Source organism: Loxodonta africana, chromosome X (assembly GCF_030014295.1).
Source record: "Loxodonta africana isolate mLoxAfr1 chromosome X, mLoxAfr1.hap2, whole genome shotgun sequence".
NCBI lineage: Eukaryota > Metazoa > Chordata > Mammalia > Proboscidea > Elephantidae > Loxodonta > Loxodonta africana.
In genome coordinates, this window is record NC_087369.1 from 7968458 (window position 1) to 7989174 (window position 20717).

The 20717-nt window shown below is 44.2% G+C and overlaps 1 protein-coding gene across 4 annotated transcripts in view; it reads left to right on the top strand.

Moving 5' to 3' along the window:
- LOC100659001 (steroid sulfatase) overlaps positions 1-20717 on the top strand; it is a 196239-nt gene that overhangs the window by 39923 nt on the left and 135599 nt on the right. For all 4 annotated transcript variants that reach the window (XM_010600188.3, XM_023539677.2, XM_003420630.4 and 1 more), the window contains exon 2: positions 4428-4555. In XM_010600188.3, the coding sequence (XP_010598490.3) occupies positions 4428-4555 (128 nt within the window). The remainder of the gene's footprint in view (positions 1-4427; positions 4556-20717) is intronic.

Sequence of the window (20717 nt, forward strand, 5' to 3'; positions counted from 1 at the left end):
AAAATACCCTGGCTTGGGCCGGGCGCATCTTAAAAAACCCATTGCGTTCGAGTTGATTTCAACTCATCGGGACCCTGTAGGATGGAGTTGAAATGCTCCGTAGGGTTTCCAAGAAGCAGCTGGTGGATTCGAACTTCAAACCTTTTGATTAACAGCCGTAGCTCTTAACCACTGCTCACCAGGGCCCCACTTAAAAATAAAATAGTTGTTATTTATAATTGTTTCAACAAATTACATTTGACCTGCCACACTCCAGCTTGTTTGCCTTCCTTTATAATCACACTTGGTATGATGAGAATTACACCAATGGCTTAATTCAGGGTTTCTTAGCTCTGGTGTTCTTGACATTTGGGTCTGGGTCATTTCTGTGCGGTGGGGGCTGTCCTATGCATTGTAGAGTGTTGAGCAGGCCCCTGGCCTCTACCCACCCGAAGCTGGTAGCATCTTCTACCCCCAGTTGTAACAACCAAGCATATGTCCAGACGTTGCCACGTGTTGGGGTGGGGGGGAGTGCACAGTTGGACTTGATTGAGAACGTTTGTCTTACACTGATGAATAAGATGTACAGGCAGAAATGGTCCATTACATTGTATCAATTTCACAACCAAGAAAGCTTCCAAAGAATATATAATAACTGCTAATATCTGCATGGCTCTCATTCTCTATTCCAGCACAAAACTCTTTTTCTACAGTAACGCATTAATAATAGGTCTAACAATTAGTGGTTTTGAATCACTTTACTCATGAAGATTTATTCTGTATACCTCACAGTTTGGAGACATTCAGATGGCGTAGCAGTCATAGATGTTATTATATTCACCTGTAGGATTGCTATGAGTCGGAATCGACTCGACGACAACTTTTTTTTTTTTTTTGACCAGAAAATCCTAATTGTTTCCCAAGGATAAGTGACTGGCTGTGTTTTACAAGGAGCCCTGGTGGCACAGTGGTTAAGAGCTCGGCTGCTAACAAAAAGGTCGGCAGTTGGAGTCTGCCAGCTGCTCTTTGGAAACCTATGGGGCAGTTCTACTCTGTCCTATAGGGTCACTATGAGTCACAATAGACTTGACGGCAACAAGTTTGGTTTTGGTTTTATGTTTTAAGAAAGCTCTGCAAAGAATGACCGTGTCTTCCAATCTATATGCAGCCATGTTGAAAATTCTGGAGTCTTTTTGCTGTTTTTTCATCTCTAATATTAGAAGTTAGGAGCCCCGGTAGTGCAGTGGGTTGAAAGCTTGGCTGCTAACCAAAAAGTCAGCAGTTCAAATCCACCAGCCACTCTTTGGAAACCTTAACGGACAATTCTGCTCTGTCCTACAGTGTCACTGTAAGTTGGAATTGACTCGATGGCACTGGGTTTTTTTGTTTTTTTTTTTTGGTTTGGTGATGCAGTGGTTAAGTGCTTGGCTGTTAATTGAAAGGTCTGCGATTTGAGCCCACCCAGCAACAGTCTGCAGGAGAAAAGACCTGGCCATCTGCATAGGTAAAGATTAATTAAACCCAACCAAACCTGTTACTGTTGAGTTGATTCTAACTCATAGCGACCCTAAAGGACAGAGTAGAACTGCTCTGTAGGGTTTCTAAGGCTGTAATCTTTATGGAAACAGACTGCCACATCTTTCTCCCTCGGAGAGGCTGGTGGTTTCGAACCATTGACCTTTCTGTTAGCAGCCGAGCATTTTAACTACTGCACCACCAGGGATTAGAGCTTAGAAAGCCCTATGGGGCAGCTCTAGTCTTGTCACATGGGATAGCTGTGTGACGAAATTGACTGGACAACACACAACAACAAACTTCTCATTGTGACAACCAAAAATATCTGCAGACATTGCCACATGCCCCCTCCAGGGCGAAATTGCTCTTCAGTGAAAACCGCTCTAATGCCCTTTTGAAAAAAGGTCTTGTGCGAGTGGGCTCTGGATTTTCTTTTGTGTTGTTTTCATTGTGCACATTAGGCTCTTAGCAGGTGGCACCGCTGTGATGGCCATTGTATCTTAATCCCACTAGACAGGTTTCTTCTTCATGACCCACTGCGGGTGTCAACATAAAGGATCAAATTTGGGACAAAGGGTGAGATCTTTCTGAGATTCTAAAACCTATTTTCTGTAAATGAAAGGTATGGGCAAGAGAAGGGGAAAGGCTAATATGGGCCTTCCATGCCTCTCAAGGGGAGCTGCCCACTGGTTCAAGGCCATGTCCACGTGGTCTTGCCAAGTGTCATGGCGGGCGGGCCAAGAGGTGACCCAGCCCTGTGGTTCTGATGTCCCTGCAGTGGGACGTTAAGAGTCAAGCTGACATCACCCCCTTCCGTTCCAACCAGAATCTAGCACGAAAGGCCACTCAGGAAAATAAATGACACTTCGAAATGCTATCTCAGGGGGAAAAAATTACATTTCTGGGCCACTGATTGAACCCAAGATATCGTTTCTAGAAGCTGAATGTCCATAAAGTGAAATCCGTATTTACAAACATCTCTAGAATAATGATTTTTCTCTAACTTGATGTTCTCTTGCAAATATTATCTACCAAGTGGGGTGATACTTCATTTTTTTTAAGGCATAAACAATAGATTGATACATTAAAAGTGGATTGTTTTGAGACGTATGCTAGTTTTTGTCTAAATGTCAACAATTAAAAAACACGTATATACATATATATTCTTCAATAAGTGCAAGGAGCCCTGGTGGCACTCGGCTGCTAACCGAAAGGTTGGCCATTTGAACCCACCAGCAGCTCTACAGGAGAAAAGACCTGGCGTTTGCGCCAATAAAGATTACAGCCTAGGATGCCTTATGGGGCCGTTCTACTCTGTCACGTGGGATCGCTGTGAGTCGGAATGGACTTGTACCCAACCGACATTGTACCCAGCAGACGACAACAGGTTCATTTCATTTTTTGGCTTTCTTTTTTTTTTTTTTAATTTTTATTAAGCTTCAAGTGAACATTTACCATTCCAATCAGTCTGTCACATGTAGGTTTACATACATCTTACTCCCTTCTCCCACTTGCTCTCCCCCTATTGAGTCAGCCCTTACAGTCTCTCGTTTCGTGCCAATTTTGCCATCTTCCCTCTCTCTCTATCTTCCCATCCCCCCTCCAGTCAAGAGTTGCCTACACACTCTCCCGTGTCCACCTGATTTAATTAGCTCACTCTTCATCAGCATCTCTCTCCCCCTCACTGACCAGTCCTCCTTTTCGTGCCTGATGATGGCTTTCTTTTGAGCTCGTTTTAAATTCATGTGTAGAGCTGCTCTATACCACGGGTCTGCACACCTTTTCTATAAAGGGCCAGATAGTAAAGGTTTTATTTCGTGGGCCGTACAGTCTCTGTGGCAACTTCTCAACTCTGCCATTGTAGCGTGAAAGCAGCCGGGGATAATATGTAAGCAAACAGGCATGGCTGCGTTCCTGTAAAACGTTATTTAGGCACACTGAAATTTGAATTTCATATATTTCTCCTGTATCGCTAAAGACTGTTCTGCCTTTCTCCCTCCCTCCCCGCCCAGCTATTTAAAAATGTAAAAAGTATTCTTAGCTCGCCAGCTGTACAAAACGCAGGTGGTAGGACTTATTTGGCCCGGGCAGGAGTTTGTAACCCCAGGTCTGTTCAGAAAGTGTATCATCATGACCTTTGGAGCCTGGTAGGAGGAGAGATACCAAATAAAGAAATGAACAAATAAATATGTAATTGTAAACAGTGATAAGTGGTATCAAGGAAAGAAGGCTGTTCAGTGATGGTTCAGTGGTAGAATTCTCACCTTCCGTGTGGCCAGGAATTGAACCACCTCAGTGGAGGCTTGTGTGTTGTGATCAAGAACCAGTTTCGGCAGAGTTTCCAGACTAGGATGAACTAGGAACAAAGTCCTGGCGATTTACTTCCAAAATTCAGCCATTGAAAACCCTACAAGGCAGTGAGTTTACGTTAATGGTGGTGAAGTAATTTGGAAAAAGATAGCGGGACTGGTCGCACAACTTGAAGAATGTAATCAGTGACACCGAATTCTACGTGTAGAAGCTGTTGAGTTGCTGTATGTTTTCACCACAATAATAATAATACAAATTAAAAAAGAAAGAAAGAAAGAAAAATCCTACATGACAAAGGTCCATGACCAATCGTGGGGATGGTGCGGGATCTGGCAGCATTTCCTGCTGTCATGCCTGGGGCCCCATGAGTAGGGGCCAGCTCCACATAGCGTGATAGCCAATGATGGGAAGCCTACTTTCTATTGTTGGGTAATCACGGAGGATTTCTCTGAGGCGGTGATTAATGAGCTGAGACCTGCAGATGACTAGGAGTTGGCAGAGAGTGGATGCAAGAACAGTGCGGGAAGAAGAACCCTGTCGGCAAGAAAGAGGCCATGTTGTTTAACTATTTCAGGATACGGTTATCCGGTATCTGATTCTTCTTCTTTCAAATGGATTTACAGGTTGACCCCGATGCCCGCAGCTCCGCTCTGCTGAGTGCCGCTCACGCTGCTGCAGGATCCACACGTGGTGACCTCATTCAGTCAAGATCATCTGAGGGGCGCAGCTCAAGGATCGTCTCGTTATCAGCGTGAGTGTAAAACGCGTGTGGGGGACCTTCAGCACTGTGTGTTTCCAGAATGTTTGTCTTACCCGGGCCACATTGCCTAAGTCAGATATTGGTATGTGGTGACCTTTGCAATGGTGTTTGGAACATTCTGGAATGGTAGGTATGATGTGACTGGGGAGCTAACCTAGCACCCTGTTTACTTCAGGAAGACCTGTCCATTGAAAGATCCCGTTTGTCCTGGGAAGCTCTAATGGGGAAGCCACACTTTCCCAGAGAAAAGCCGTGTTGGGCCGGACGCATGTGGCCTGAAATGTGGGAGGCCTTGAGAAGATTGGGAAAGGAGTTTTATAAAGGATTTGATGCTGAACCAGTGACCGTGGTTTATTCAGCAAAGTCACGTGCTTGTGGCACACAGCCAAGGCACAGGGTATACCCGTCATTCTCCACTGCTTCAGGCACGTTTCCTGTGCCGAGAGCGCCTCCCTATGGTGGAAGGGGTGCGTGCACCTGAGTGTGTGTGTGTGTGTATGAGAGTGCGCATGTGTGTGAGAGTGTGTGAGAAAGTTTGTGAGATGGTATGTGTGTGTTAGAGAGAGTTTTTTCTGTATATGACAGGGTATGTGTACCTGTGTTTGTGTATATGTAGAGAAAGGGTGTTTAAGAGACAGTGTGTATGTCTGTGAGAGTGTATGTGCATGTATGTGAGAGATAGAGAACATGTCTGTATATGAGAGTGTGTGTGCCTGTGTGTGTGTGTATGTGAGAGAGTGTATGTATGTGTATGAGGGAGAGAGTATGTGTGACAGAGACAGCGTGTGTGTGTGAGTGTGTGAGAGAATGTGTGAGAATGCATTTGAGAGAGAATGCAAGAGAGTTGGTGTGTGAGTGTGATCGTGTGAGAAAGAATGTGTGTGTATGAGGGACAGAGTGTGTGTGTGTGTGTGAGACTGTATGTGAGACAGTGTGTATGAGAGAGTGTGTGGGTGTGAGAGAACGTGTGAGAATGTGTGTGAGAGTTTACGTGTGAGTGTGTGTGTGAGCATGTGAGAAGCAATGTGTGTATGAGGGACAGAGTGTGTGTGAGACTATGTGAGAGAATGTGTGAGAATGCATGTGAGTTTGTGTGTGAGTGTGTGTATATGCGCATGTGAGAGAGAGTATGAAGGAGAGAGTGTGTGAGTGTGTGAGGAGTGTGTGTGAGAATGCATATGAGACAGTGTGTGAGAGCGTGAGTGTGGGTATATGAGAGTGTGTGTGTGCATGTGAGAGAGACAGTCTGTGTGTATGAGGGTGAGAGTGTGTGTGTGTGTGTGTGTGCGCGCGCTGAAATGACTGGAGAAGGGAAGAAGGCAGCATGGATGGAAGGGGCCCTTCCAGTGAGAATCCCTGTCACCCCTTTCTCTGGAACGGAGTTTGCATCCTTATGCCACCATGTCATTGTAAAGCCCGGGGCGGGGGCAGAATTAGAGCCCCCAAGGCCTCATCATTGCCTCCTGGAAAAGCATCCCCGAGAACTGGACAGGAAACCCCTTCAGAGGAGATATGTGCCTCACACTGGAGGGGAGAGGCTCCCCAAGATGGAAGCGTGCCATAGAGGCAGAGAGCCGGGCTCCCTCGCTGGCCATATGTTCTCCAAGATCTCATTCCCTCCTCTGCGCCATGGTTTCTCTCTCTGTAAAGTGCTGATGCCCTTAGGTGGTTTTGAACACTAAGAGGTGACCTTTGTCTTGGGTAAAATGTGAAGACCTGGTCACACACAGCAACCAGGACAGGGTTGCAGGGGTATTTAAGGATCTTCATGGGGGCAGTTTCTGGCGAGTGGGTTACTCAGTGGCAGTACTTCTCCAATCGATGGCATTTGTGCCTCCCAGGGGACACTTGGCCATGTCTGGAGACAATTTTGTTGTCACGAGTAGGGAGAGTGCTGTTGGCATTTCCTAGTGGGCAGAGGCCAGGGATGCTGCTGTACCTCCTCCAATGCAGGACGGCCCCCATGACAAAGAACCATCCAGCCCCAGATGTCAATACAGGATGAGGAAGCCCACGCTGTGGAACAAGACTCTCAAACTTAATCTCCCCTTTCTTGTAGACTATTCAGTGCTCTTCTACTTTCAAGCGTCTGAGTTAGTTAGAATGAGAATTACAGAGAGCAAAAAGACAGTGACCCTTTAGGATCTTTTTTTTCTGTTTTACTGAAACACCAAAGCATGGGATTGTCCCACTGAAAAGAACATCCGCAGAGGCTTAAGGGCCAGCTGATATTCGTTCTTAATGCCCAGGAGCTTCACAGATTCATTTCCAAAATGTTGTGATTTTGGTAATGTGTTCTCTAAAAGGATCATGTGCTCCTCTGTTTCTGGAAGAATCTTTCCAGGGCTTTGAATGAATGATTTATTTTCTGAAGCCATTGATCATGCAAGAGCCGGCACTGATTCCTGACCTAGCTTTCAAAGCCTTAAGCACCTGCTAAGTAGAGTTTTATTTTTATTCCTCTGGAAAACAATTGTGTGCGTTGCAGGGAAATGCTTTGAGTACTTTTTATGTCTTTTTCGTCCAGAGGGGAGATTGGCATTCTTTAGACCCAGAGAAAAGAGCTCTGGAAAAAAAGAAAAAGAAACAAATTTGACAGACTCCGTAGCTAATTAAAAGGATGTGGCTGAAAAGGCTCATGGTTAATTCATGGTAAACTAATACAGCAGTCGTTAGCCTTCCTTCGTGTTCTGATGGAAAACCAGAGTCTTTCAGTGTGGACGAAAATATCTACTCCTAAATACCTAATAACAATATCCGTTCTATCATACAACATAAAGCCGTCCTCCCAGGGAATTCTAAGGGGCCGCGGATTTCACAATTTAGGATTCTTGAATATGGCGTATTATATTCCCTCTCCATAAGCAGCTGAAGGCTTTGAATATCATCAAAAAATACTCGTATCTCTCATTTATCTAATTTCTTCCCGGGGAGGGCGGCGGAATTCAGTGATACTAAATTAGAGTTTTCTTATGAAAATAAAAATGAAGTTTTCCTCATTTTATGAGATTTTTTTTTTTTTAATGGCCGTGGATTTTTTAAAGATTTATTTTATTTTGTTCCTGTTTTTGAAAAAATACACTGGTTCGACAGTTTCTACAGGTATAATTCATCGACATGGATTACACTCTTCAAGATGGACAGCCATTCTCACCCTCCTCTTCTGAGTTGCTCCTCCCCGTTAACATAAACTCACTGCCCCTAAGGTGCCTACCTAACCTTTTGAGTTAGACGGTTGTCAATTGATTCCATACCCACAGTTCTTAAAAGAGCATAATGCTCAAGGCAGACATTCTTTTTTTTTTTTTTTTTTAATTTTTATTGTGCTTTAGGTGAAAGTTTACAGCTCATTAGTTTCTCGTTCAAACATTTACACATACATTGTTTCGTGACATTGGTTGCAATCCCCACAAAGTGTCAGCTCTCTCTCCCTTTCCCTTCCCACCCCAGGATCCCCACGTCCATTCGTCCAGTTTTCCTGTCCCTTCCTGCCTTCTCTTGTTTTGGGGCAGGAGTTGCCCATTTGGTCCAGTATATTCCATTGAACTACAAAGCATGTTCCTCACGTGTGTTATTGTTTGTTTTAACGGCCTGTGTAATCTTTGGCTGAAAGGTGGACTTTCGGAGTGGCTTCACTTCTGAGTTAACACAGTGTTTGAGGGCCATAGTCTCGGGGGTTCCTCCAGTCGCCGTCAGACTAGTAAGTCTGGTCTTTTTTTGTGAGTCTGAATTTTGTCGTACATTTTCCTCCTGCCCTGACTGGCACTCTCTGTTGCGATCCCTGTTACAGCAGTCGGTGGGGGTAGCTGGGTACCGTCTAGTTCTTCTTGGCTCAGGCTGGTGGAGGCTGTGGTTCGCATGGTCCTTTAGTCCTTTGGGCCAATATTTTCCTGGATTCTTTTGTTTTCTTCATTCTCCTTTGCTTTGGAAGGGATGGCTGCTCTCAAGCTTTTACGACCCCAGACACTACTCACCAAATGGGATGTAAAACATTTTCTTTATGAACTATTGTTGTCGTTAGGTGCCGTGGAGTCAGTTCTGACTCATAGTGACCCTATTATGCACAACAGAACAAAACAGTGCCCGGTCCTGTGCCATCCTCACTATTGTTGCTATGCTTGAGCCCATTGTTGCAGCCACTGTGTCAGTCCATCCGCTTGAGGTTCTTCCTCTTTTTCACCGACTCTGTACTTTACCAAGCATGCTGTCCATCTCCGGGAACTGATCCCTCCTGATAACATGTCCAAAGTACATGAGACGCAGTCTCACCATCCTTGCTTCTAAGGAGCGTTCTGATTGTAGTTCTTCCAAGACAGATTTGTTCATTCTTTTGGCAGTCCATGGTATGTTCAATATTCTTCTCCAACCCGTAATTCAAAGGAATGCATTCTTTTTCAGCCTCTCTTATTCACTGTCCGGCTTTTGCATGCATATGAGGTGACTCAAAGTACCATGGCTTGGGTCAGGCACACCTTAGTCATCAAAGTGACATCTTTGCTTTTTAATACCTTAAAGAGGTCTTTTGCAGCAGACTTACCCAATGCAACGCATCGTTTGATTTCTTGACTGCTGCTTCCATGGGTGTTTGTAGATCCAAGTAAAATGAAATCCTTGACAATGTCAGTCTTTTCTCCATTTATCATGGTTGCTTATTGGTTCAGTTGTGAGGCTGTTTGTTTTCTTTATGTGGAGGTGTAATCCATACTGAAGGCTGTGGTCTTTGATCTTCATCAGCAAGTGCTTCATGTCATGTTCCCTTTTGGCAAACAAGGCTGTGTCATCTAAGATGGAGTAGGAAGAAAGGCCTAGTGATCTGCTTCTGAAAATCAACCAATGAAAGCCTTGTGGATCACAATGACCCAATCCATGGGGATAGTGCAGGACCGGGCAGTGTTTTGTTCTGTTGTGCATGGGGTCCCAGTGAGTCAGGGGCCCACTCAACATGGCAGCCAAATAAGGCAGCAATGACAGGGTTGGTCAGGCTCCCTCACTGTCTGCTGAGCTTTATATCCTCAGATATGGTGAAAGCCAATATCCGTTACCACTCTTCTCCAGTTAGCCTGCCTGAGGCTCCTGAAGGGAGCGGAAACAGCTGATTTCTGGCAGCAGCGAGTACTTTTTCTTTTCTTTACAGACAGAAGCAGAGCTTTAAACAAAAGGTCCATGGATTTTCTGTAGCATCCCACTGTGTGTGCTGTAGTTGTCTTGCTGACATTAAGAAGTATACCAAAAAAAAGAAAGAAAGAAAGCAGCTGAGGCTCTTAACCACCGTACCACCAGGGCTCTGACAGAGCAGAGCCCCCCGCCCCCACAGGGTTTCCAAGGCTATAAATCTTTACAGAAGCAGACTACCACATCTTTCTCCCGTGAAGCGGCTGGCGAGTTTGAACCGCCAACCTTTTCATTAGCAGTAGAGCCCTTAACCGCTTCACCACCAGAGTCTCTTAATTGCTACTGCATGTGAGGTGTCCTATGTCGGATGACTTTTTCCTCTTAAAGATTTTCATAAACCCTCTGGCATCCCTGGTGCAAACAGTGAACTCACTCAGCTGATAACCAAAAGGTTGGAGCTTTAAGTCCACCCCGAGGCACCTCAGAAGAATGACCTTGTGACCTACTTCTGAAGAACAGCCACATAATAGAACGTTGTCTGGTAAATTACTGGAAGATGAGCTCCAGGTTGGAAGGCGCTCAGAACATACAGTGGCCACAGCAATGGACTTGAGCACACGAATGATCATGAAGATGGAGTAGGATCGGACCGCGTTTCGTTCTGTTGTACAGGAGGTTGCCATGAGTCAGAGCCAGCTCAGCAGCAGCTAACAACAGGCATTGCTTCAAGACACCTTTCACTCAGTTAATGAATAATCTGGAAAGGAAAGATGTTACTATGTCCTTTACCCGCAACCTAATCTGAGGATAACAATGGATCATGTCCCCCAGAGCAGGACAATGAGTTAAGTTAAAAGACTAATCCTGAAACCATTCAATTTTTCATCAAATGTGCATTGGTTACTGATAATCAACTATAGTTCTTACCGCTGAAAACACAACCACGAAGAGGATAAAGGTCCTTCTCTGTTGGAAATTTGGAGTCCCTGGCTGGTGCAAACTTAACAAGCTCAGCCGCTATCTGAAATATTGGAGGTTTGAGTTTGCCCAGAGGTGCCTTGGAAGAAAGGCCAGGTGATCTACTTCCAAATAATCGGCCATTGAAAACCCAGTGGAGCACAGTTCTAATCTGACAGACATGGCGCACCATGAGTTGGCGCTGACTTGGCAGCAGCTGTTGCTGCTGGTTATTAAACTCTCCATTTTAGGAGTGAATTCTAGGGAAAGATAGCCTTCTTTACAGTTTTCAAATATAAAATGATATTATCTGAAGTGAATCAGGACATCATCTATACCCCAACTTAAAATTCTTTAGCATGTTGGAAGACAGCAATAAAATACCTGTGATTAGATTGACTTTATCATTTATGGGCCCGGCATTCTAAATTTTCAAATAATCAGGCAATCACGGGTAGTTGGTATAATATTTCTGTTAATATCTACTACTTTTTATCTCTATTTTTATTAAAATCAACTCTGAATTCAATTACATAAAGGACATTTACCATTTAATATAGTGCTATCATAATTCCGTTTTTTTGGAATTGAAAACTTGGGTTTTCTTTGAATTCTACATTTTCTTTTTTTTATTGCACTTTAGATGAAAGTTTACAGAACAAACTAGGTTCTCATTAAACAGTATATATATTGTTTTATGACATTGATTAACTGCCCCATGACATGTCAACACTCTCCCTTTTCAACCTTGGGTTCCTTATTACCAGCTTTCCTGGCCCCTCCAGCCTTCTCGTCCTTGCCCCTGGGCTGGTGTGCCCCTTTAGTCTCGTTTTGTTTTATGGGCTTGTCTAATCTTTGGCAGAAGGGTGAACCTCAGGAGTGACTTCATTACTGAACTAAAAGGGTGTCTGGGGGCCATACTCTCAGGGTTTCTCCAGTCTCTGTCAGGCCAGTAAGTCTGGTCTTTTTTTGTAAGTTAGAATTTTGTTCTCCATTTTTCTCCAGCTGTGTCTGGGACCCTCTATTGTGATCCCTGTCAGAGCAGTCACTGGTGGTAGCCGGGCACCATCTAGTTGTACTGGACTCAGTCTGGTGGAGGCCGTGGTCGTGGTGGTCCATTAGTGCTTTGGACTAATCTTTTGAATTGTACATTTTTATGACTGTCCGTTAGTCTCTGGGAGCTCTTCGAAGTTTTCAGTGTGTTTCCACTGTGCGTATTTAACTGTAGAATATTTCATAACAAATGAATGGGCGGCCAGTCGCTTTTCATCGTAAGTTTATTAATTTCCAGAACCTCATATTCTGGGTAGGGGTTGCAGCCCCCAAAACTAAGGAATTGACCAAGTACGTAAGTGCATAGCCCTTGCGCGTTGGTAATAACAATTCAAACGCCATCATACTTTGATTAGTTGTTTATTTTCATTACTTTTTTATTTTTTAATAAGCATCAGACTAGTTATCCTGAGAACAGAACTTTGACTGCAGAATAAAGTTATCTTTAGAAGGCATTTCTCTTTGCTAGAAATTCCCTAATAAAGTCCCTAGGTACTTGAGACATTCCCGTTTGCATACAAAAGATAAGTGTGTTAATAATACTGAGCACCACAATGATAACTGAAAAGCGATTTTTACTTTCCCATTCAGAAATCACATGCTCAAAGCACCTGAGAACTTTGTGAATTTTTAAACATGGTTTAGGTATGATACTGTACTATCCTACTCTGGTACACATTGGGTCACCCTGAGTTGGAATTGACTTGGTGTCAGCTGGTGGCTTTGTTGTATAAGGCTCTCTACTAGGAGTCTGGAGTCCCTGGGTGGTACAAATTGTTAACGTGCTCTGGTCTTAACTGAGAGGTTAGCAGTTCCAGGCCACCCGGAAGCACCTCGGCAGAGAGACCTGGTGGTCTAAAAAAAAAAAAATCAGCCACTGAAAACCCTACAGAGCACAGGTCTGCTCTGACACACATGTGGTCGCCAGGAGTCAGAGTGGACACAAAGACAGCTGGGGGTTAGTTAAAGTATGATTCTAGGTTGTCTTCTCTAGGAACGTAAAGAAATTGTTTAGTCTCTAGCCTCTAGTTTTCTTCTTAATCCTTTGAAAATACACCAAATTACAACTTCGTTTATTATTTTTTTTTCAGTTATATTCCCAGCTTCTTTACAAAGCTTCATTCCTTCCTTCCTCCTTCTCTCCCTCCTCCCTCCTTCCTTCCTTCACTCCCTCCCTCCCTCCTTCCCTCTTTCCTTCCTTCCTTCTTTCACAAAAAAGGCAGAGATAAAGGAAGCAAGCTTCTTAACTATTGATGCAGGTTCCAAGGGCAGATACCAGCTTCTTTACATTCAAATAAGAACAATGGAGTGTTTGCCTCTGCATTTCAGATGCTGCCCTGTTATAATCAGAGCCTTCTCCCCTGGGACAAAAACGCTAGAGACTAGAAATTGGAGCTAATTCAATTCTCTGCAGTGAGTATCCATTAAGTGTTTACTAGGGCTTGTGCTTAAAGAATAAGGACTTATCATTACTTCCCTAGAAAGGAAACCTTGTCCTCTTCTCTTTTTTCCTGATTATATGACAAGGGCCAGCTGTTTGGCAGACCATCCATTATTTAAATATCAGCGCTTCTCAAACTCAAGTTCTCCAAATTAGGATCTCCTGAGGCCAGCTTCTAAGTCCCACTTCATTTTCTCTTTATTCCCATTAGGACAAATTGTCACTCTTGAGTCGTTTCGTGAATTTATCGCTGACCTTGCCTCCATCAGCAGAAACGCAGTATGATGAAGTGATACTTTGCAGGGTTGGCTTTTTTTCTGATTATGCAAAGAAGTAAAATGTTTGGAAAATCTAAGAACGTGTTGTGGTGTTGATGTTGTGTGCCGTCGCGTTGATTCCTACTCAGTATCGGGGGCAGATTATCCAGTAGGCAAGGTAAGCACGGTGCTTACCTTGCTTACCAGATCATCTGCAGTGAACAATTGCACATTTTGTCACCACATCAAAGGTTTTGTTTCTAGGTAGGGCTGGCATCTGTCTCCTAACCCCGCAGCACCTTCCTACAGAATCAAAACCTCTTTTCACATTTACAATCCCTGACGGGGGCAGATGACCCGGTAAGCACATCATTTGGTGAAAACCCATTTGAAATTGTTCACTACAGATTAGTAAGTAAGCACAAGTAAGCCCGTGTTTACCTTGCCTATTGGATAATTTGCCCGCATCTTGGAGCCACCCCATGTGACAGAGTAGACCTGCTCCATAGGGTTTTCTACGCTGTAATCTTTATAGATAGGAGCAGATTGCCAGGTCTTTCTCCAGCAGAGCCACCGGGTGGATTCGAACCATCTGTCTTTCAGAGACTCAGATAAAAACCGCTCCTGGTAGTCCTTCTTCCCAGGAGATAATCACAAAGTCATATCATCTTTCTAGTGAACTATGTATACAGGTCTACACACACACGTGCGCCCAAACTTGTTCCCACCGACTGCTATCGAGTCAGTTCTGACTCATGGCCACCCCATACGACAGAGTAGAACTGCCCCATAGGGCTTCCAAGGAGCAGATAGTGGTTTCCAAGGAGCAGATAGTGGATTCGAACTGCCCACCTCTTGGTTAGCAGCCCCTGTGCTGAGTGTATGGTATGTCTTAAATTAATCTCTTTGGGCTATAAAAAGAGCAGATTCAGCAGCAAGCTAGCACAAACAGGGGAAGAGAGATGCCACGCCACATGAAGATGGCCAAGGAGCCAACAAACAGAAGGTGAAAAGAGGCAAGGACCTATCCCCAGAGCCAACAGAGACAGAGCCTTCCCCTAGAGCCAGTGCTCTGAATTCAAACTTCTAGCCTCCTAAACTGAGAAAATAAATTTCTGTTTGTTAAAGCCATCACTTGGAATATTTCTGTTACAGCAACACGAGATAACCATACTTGACGTACAAAAATGGCTGTTTCAAGTGGTTCGTCCTAACACTTTGGTCCAAAAAAAATCTTGTCCCATTTATCAATAATTAAAGACCTTCTTTTTCATTACAAGCAAATATGGAACTGTAAGACCCAAGGGCTTCGGGTAAAAGGCCCATGTGTGAATAAAATTAAATCCTAAGTCTAAGGAAGAGGAAACCAATGTTATACTGAGGAATTTTATTTTGAATTTATTTATGATTAGATGTATCATTTAGACTCACTAAAACCAAAGCCATTGCCATAGCCCACAGAGACAGAAAGCCTTACTGTAGAGCCAGTGCCCTGAATTTGGACTTCTGGCCCCCTAAACTGTAAGAAAATAAATTTCTGTTCATTAAAGCCACCCCCTTATAACGTCTCTGTTATAGCGGCGCTAGATAACTGAGTCACCAGGCCTATCAGAGTAGAACTGTGCTCCATGGGGTTTTCAGTGGCTGTAATCTTTCAGAAGTAGATCTTCAGACCTTTCTTCCTAGCCATTTCTGGGTGGACGGAAACCTCCAATCTTTCCTTTAGCGGCCAAGCACGTTAACCGTTAACCGTTGAATCACCTAGGGAGTCTTATGATAGTTCAGATGCCCTGTCATGCTTACACTGACATTTTATCTTCTCGCCCTGAGAGTTCTTGTTTAAACAGACAAGTCTCCGCAGTATGCTGCAGATACACCCTCGGAGATAACGGGAATCCTCCCTTTTTTTACATACTCATAACCCATCGTTCTTTCCTGTGGATGCCAGTGATGAGAAATTGTACTAAGCAAACTGTTTCTTGCAAGGGAGTGCTGTGCTTTAATGAATTTGCATCATGCAATTGTAATTAGCATTCCATTTGATCCTTGCTGATTAAGTATCTTACGCATGTGGTTGCCATTGGAAACGAGGACCTGGACGCTGGTTTCTAATTGATACCCAGCTTTCTTAATGTTTCTTTGTTGTACGTAAAAAATCACATCCGTCTCTGACCTCAGGAACCAAACCAAAAGAACCCATCGCTGCCCAGTTGATTCCGACTCATAGCGCCGCTATAGGACAGAGCAGAACTGCCCCTTGGGTTTCTAAGGCTGTCATCTTTACAGAAGCAGACTGCCACATCTTTCTCCCACAGAGCAACTGGTGGGTTCAAAACGATGACCTAGCAGTTAACGGCCGAGTGCTTAGCCACTGCGCCACCAGGGCTCCTGACCTCAGGAAAGGCACTACATATAATCAGTCTTCAAGTTGCTATATTTCTTTGTGAGCCTCAATTCATTTTTGACATCCCTCTACCTCCCCCTGCCCCAATCTCACACAAACACAATCCCAGCATATGGGTTTTAAATCTTGTTAATTTGTTGGTCGATAACATCCACTTTTTTTTTTTTTTTTACTTTGCTGCTTAAAAGCCTTCCATATTGTCGCCACAAAATATTTTCCAGGCTCTTCTAGGGCCTTGTTCTGCATACACATAAGTAGAAACCAATTGTACACCCTTTGAATGGTGTTATTTATTCATTCCTCAATGTGACCAATACTTGCTGAAACTCTGTCATGTTGCCAAGTCAGCGCTAGCTACTCATTCTATTTTGGTTTTGATAAAGTGTCATTTTATTTTTGTTTCTAAGGGAGTAGTGGATCTATTTCTGGCAAATCAGCCATTACAGAGCACAGTTCTACTCTGACCTACATGGGGTCACTGTGAGTTGAAGTCGACTCCATGGCGGGTGGGTGGGTTGGTTGGTTGGTTGGTTGAAGAATGGAAAATCTTGGGAGTTTCGATAGAAGAGATAAACGCGGGGTAAGAACATCTCATTCGCTCTAGGACAATTGTGAGACAGAAGATTTCTTACTTTCCATGAGCAATACAGCTCCATAGGAGGCTGCAAGAGGGCTCAGCCACAGGGATAATAAATTCATTTTGTAAGAGACATGTTAGACCTATGATGAAAGACCCTGTCCGTAGTTGATTTTCAAGACTGTCCTAAAATAATGGTGTTATTGAATATGTAATCCTTCTCTAAGAGTTAGGATGCACTAGAACGCAGTAAAGCGTAACTGAACGTGACTTCATCTCTTTCCGATGACTCAGAAGCTCCTATAGTACTTTCAAGCCGTCATTTTGAATATTGCGATGATCCAATTATATAAATCTTATGGATATCGGGATTTTTATAACTGGTTTTTCCCAATAGCAGAGAGGCTTCTCTCACTCTGCTTTTCAGTTGTATAGCCAGAAGAGAAAATTTTTGATGTGGTGGTTTCATGGATTGAATTGTGTCCCGCAGAAATATCTGTCAACTTGGCCATGCCATAATTCCCAGTACTGTGTGATTGTCTACCATTTTGTCATCCAATGTGATTTTCCTATGTGTTGTAAATCCAGCCTCTAAGATGTTAATGAGTTGGGGCTATCTGCAGTTGTGTTAAAGAGGTAGGATTCAGTCTACAAGATTAGATTTCCTCTAAAGCCAATTTCTTTTGAGATGTAAAAGAGAAGCCAACGGAGAGACAGGGGAACCTCACACCACCAAGAAAGCAACACCCAGGAGCAGCGAAAGTCCTTTGGACCTGAGGTTCCTACCTGGAGAAGCTTCTAGACCATAGGAAGATGGATGACAAGGACCTTCCCCGAGAGCCGACAGAGAGAAAACCTTCTCCTGGAGCTGGCGCCCTTAATTCAGACTTCTAGCCTACTAGGCTGTAAGAGAATAAACTTTTATTTGTTAAAGCCATCCACTTGTGATATTCCTGTTACAGCAGCAGTAGATGACTCAGACAGGTGGGAAGAGCCCGAAAGTCAGGGTGAGGGGAGCTGGATTCAAGTTCTCCCCCCACCTACTCATTTGGTGTATTATCCCAAGCACCTGATTGAACCAAACCAAAAACCGAACCCAGTGCCAACGAGTCAATTCCGACTCATAGCAACCCTATAGGACAGAGTAGAACTGCCCCATAGAGTTTCCAAGGAGCACCTGGTGGATTCCAACTCCCGACCCTTTGGCTAGCAGCCGTAGCACTTAACCACTATGCCACCAGGGTTTCCATCTGATTGAACCTCTATGAAAATTAATGTTTTGAATTTTCCGTTTTCAACTTGCCCAATTTACATCATTTCTAATCTGGATGTAAAGTACAAGGCAACCCACCAGGTGCCCTAGAGTCAACCCTTCCCCACAGTGACCCCATGTGTGTCAGAGTAGAGCTGCGCTCAACAGGGTTTTCAAGGGCTGATTTTTCTGAAGTAGATTGCCAGGCCTTTCTTCCGAGGCACCTGTGGGTAGACTAGAACCTCCACCCTTTCAGTTAGCAGCAGGGCATGTTAACCATTTGTACCACCCAAAGCGCCAACAGCACTGACCTTAAATTATTATGGTTATTATTATCATTCTTATTTTTGTAATAATGAAACAATTGAAAACTTCCCATAGCAAAAACTGACATCTAGTAAGTTTGGGCTCATGATGAATGCACTCCAAAGCATTCGCTTAGAATTAGTTCATACCATTTTAATTAACTTCCTTTCTCATCTTCAAAAGTGGGCGGCGGGAGCAGGGCTGACCAGGTCGACTGCCTGATGGTGTTTGGTTGCTAAGTACTTTCCACCCAGCAAAACTGAGTAGCACTCTAAGTCATTGTAGAGGTGTTTGAAATATCACCGGAAACAAGAACGTTTTGTCACCTGGAATGAGGTACTTAGGGCAGGGTTTCTCACCCTCAGTACTATTCATGTTCTCCGCTTTTGTAGCAGGTGATGCTTTGTCTCGGGTGCTGTCCTGTGCACTGTAGGGTGCTGAGCAGCATCCCTGGCCTCTCCCTGCTAGAGGCCAGCAGCACCCCCTTACCCAGACTGTGACACCCAAAAATGTCTGCAGACATTCCTGTGTGTCCCCCGGGGAACAGCACTGGCCCAGTTGACTCAGCAGCTACAGGTTTTTGGTTTTGGTGCTGGTAACATGAGCAAAGGATGAAGATGGTCTCTCCTGGATGGGCAGCTTACATCCCAACGACAGGGGCAGAAGCTATGAAGCCATAAAAAAATAAATAAATGACACATAGTTGCCACACAGTCAACCCTGCCTCTGGGTGCCCCCACGTGTATCAGAGTAGTACTGTGTCCCACAGGGTTTTCAATGGCTGATTTTTTAGAAGTAGATTGCCAGCCCTTTCTTCCAAGGCACCTCCATGTAGACTGAAACCTTCAACCACTGGATTAACAAGCTGAGCTCTGCTTAGCCTTTTGCACTACCCAGGGACTCCTTGGAGTCATGGTGGCGCAGTGGTTAAGAGCTTGGCTGCTAACCAAAAGGTTGGCAGTTTGAATCCACCAGCCCCTCCTTGGAAACCTTATGGGACAGTTCTACTCTGTCCTATAGAGTTGCTATGAGTTGGAATCAACGACAACAGGTTTGTTTTTTTTTTTTTTTGGAGTGGGGGGACTCCTTAGAACTGCCATGAAGGTAAGCACCTATTCCACTGGCCCTACCAGTTGTTTTTAACTGTGAAATAGACTGAGTTGCAAAGACAGCCACCAGCTTTAGTTGCGTGTTCTCTCAAGACACACTGTCCTGTACTTGCTTCTTAAATGTGTTGTCGCTTACTGATTTCCATTGATGATAATGATTTTCTGTGAGGCTTAGCAAGGGAAGGTTGAGAAGGGGTTATAAATGGGTTAATTAGTAAGATGCAAATTGCTTTTATGGCTGTTGCAAAACATTTAAATGACCCGTAATTAAATCAGGTTGCCAAATTATTTGTTACCTATCATCTTCCTATCGAGTTTATTTCGTGGGGAGAGCGCTTCCATAGCCTAACGGGTAGACGTAGGAAGCAGGGCAGAGACGCACTGCCCAGACCACGGGGGAGACACTTGCTTTCCTGGTCCCTTTCTGCGTTTGGTATACGTAAAACTTTCATTTCTGCTTCACTGTGTCTTCTATGTTGAATATGCTTACGGAGTGATAGAATCTTCTAGTTAGGAAGGATTACAGCAGTCATTTGTTCAAATTCCCTACTTCCCGATGAAATAATCCCTTCTGCAGTCTCCCTGACAGATGGCACGGAGGGAGATGGTTTGCTGACTGATCATTTCATGGTCTGGCAGCTCACGTTGTAAGAGCGTGGTCTGTAGACTGGACGGCATCCTAGCTCTGGCCTTCGAAACATCAGCTGAGTCTGTTCTCTCACAGACAACCATCCAAGCAAGAGTAAAAACCAAAAAACCAGTTGCCATCATTTGACTCTGGCTCATGGTACCCCCACGTGTGTCAGAGTAGAACTGTGTTCCATATGGCTTTCAGTGGCTGGTTTTTTGGAAGTAGATCACCAGGCTTTTCTTCCGGGCTCTTCTGGGTGGACTTCAACCTCCAACCTTTCAGCTAGCAGCCAAGCCCAGAGACAACACCGGTTCCTTTTTTTTCCTCTATATGAAATGTTACCAATTCCTGTATTTATGCAAAATGCCTTTGTACCCTTTAGCATCCTGATGGTTCTCCTCTGAGACTCCAATTACCCCCCCCCAAAAAAAACAAACCCATTGCCATTGAGGCAATTCCTATAGGACAGAGTAGAACTGCCTTATAGGGTTTCCAAGGAGCAGCTAGTGGATTCAAACTGCTGACCTTTTGGTTCACAGCCAAGCTCTCAACCACTGCGACAAAAATGTGGTGGCTAGAACTGTGGAGAACTATTTCAACTCTGGTCTGATGCTTGAAGACTTGAGTGGAGCTGTTACCTTGCTTGTCGCAAAAACATCTCCCCATTAGTGTAACAGGGCAGTGGTGGGTCAGTGGTAGAATTCTTGCCTTCTGTGCAAAAGGCCCAGGTTTGATTCCCGGCCGGTGCACAGCTACCACCTGTCTGTCAATGGAAGCATGTGTCTGTATGCAGGTGATGGTAGTCTGCTTTTCATGGTTGTATTTATTTTGTGAGTTTTCCTCTCGTATTCTACTTTACCAAGGTCTTTCCAAATCGTTGTTCTCTTCCAAAGCCCAGGCTCTCTTCCACATAATGCTTGAATATTCTGACAGTGTATTCACAAAAATTGCTGATATAAATGATTGCATAGTGCAGAGCCTTGTAGCATACTCTTAAAAAACCTTCCGCGTTCAGTACGACCCTTTACTCAGCACTCTGTGGGAGCAGCTGTCT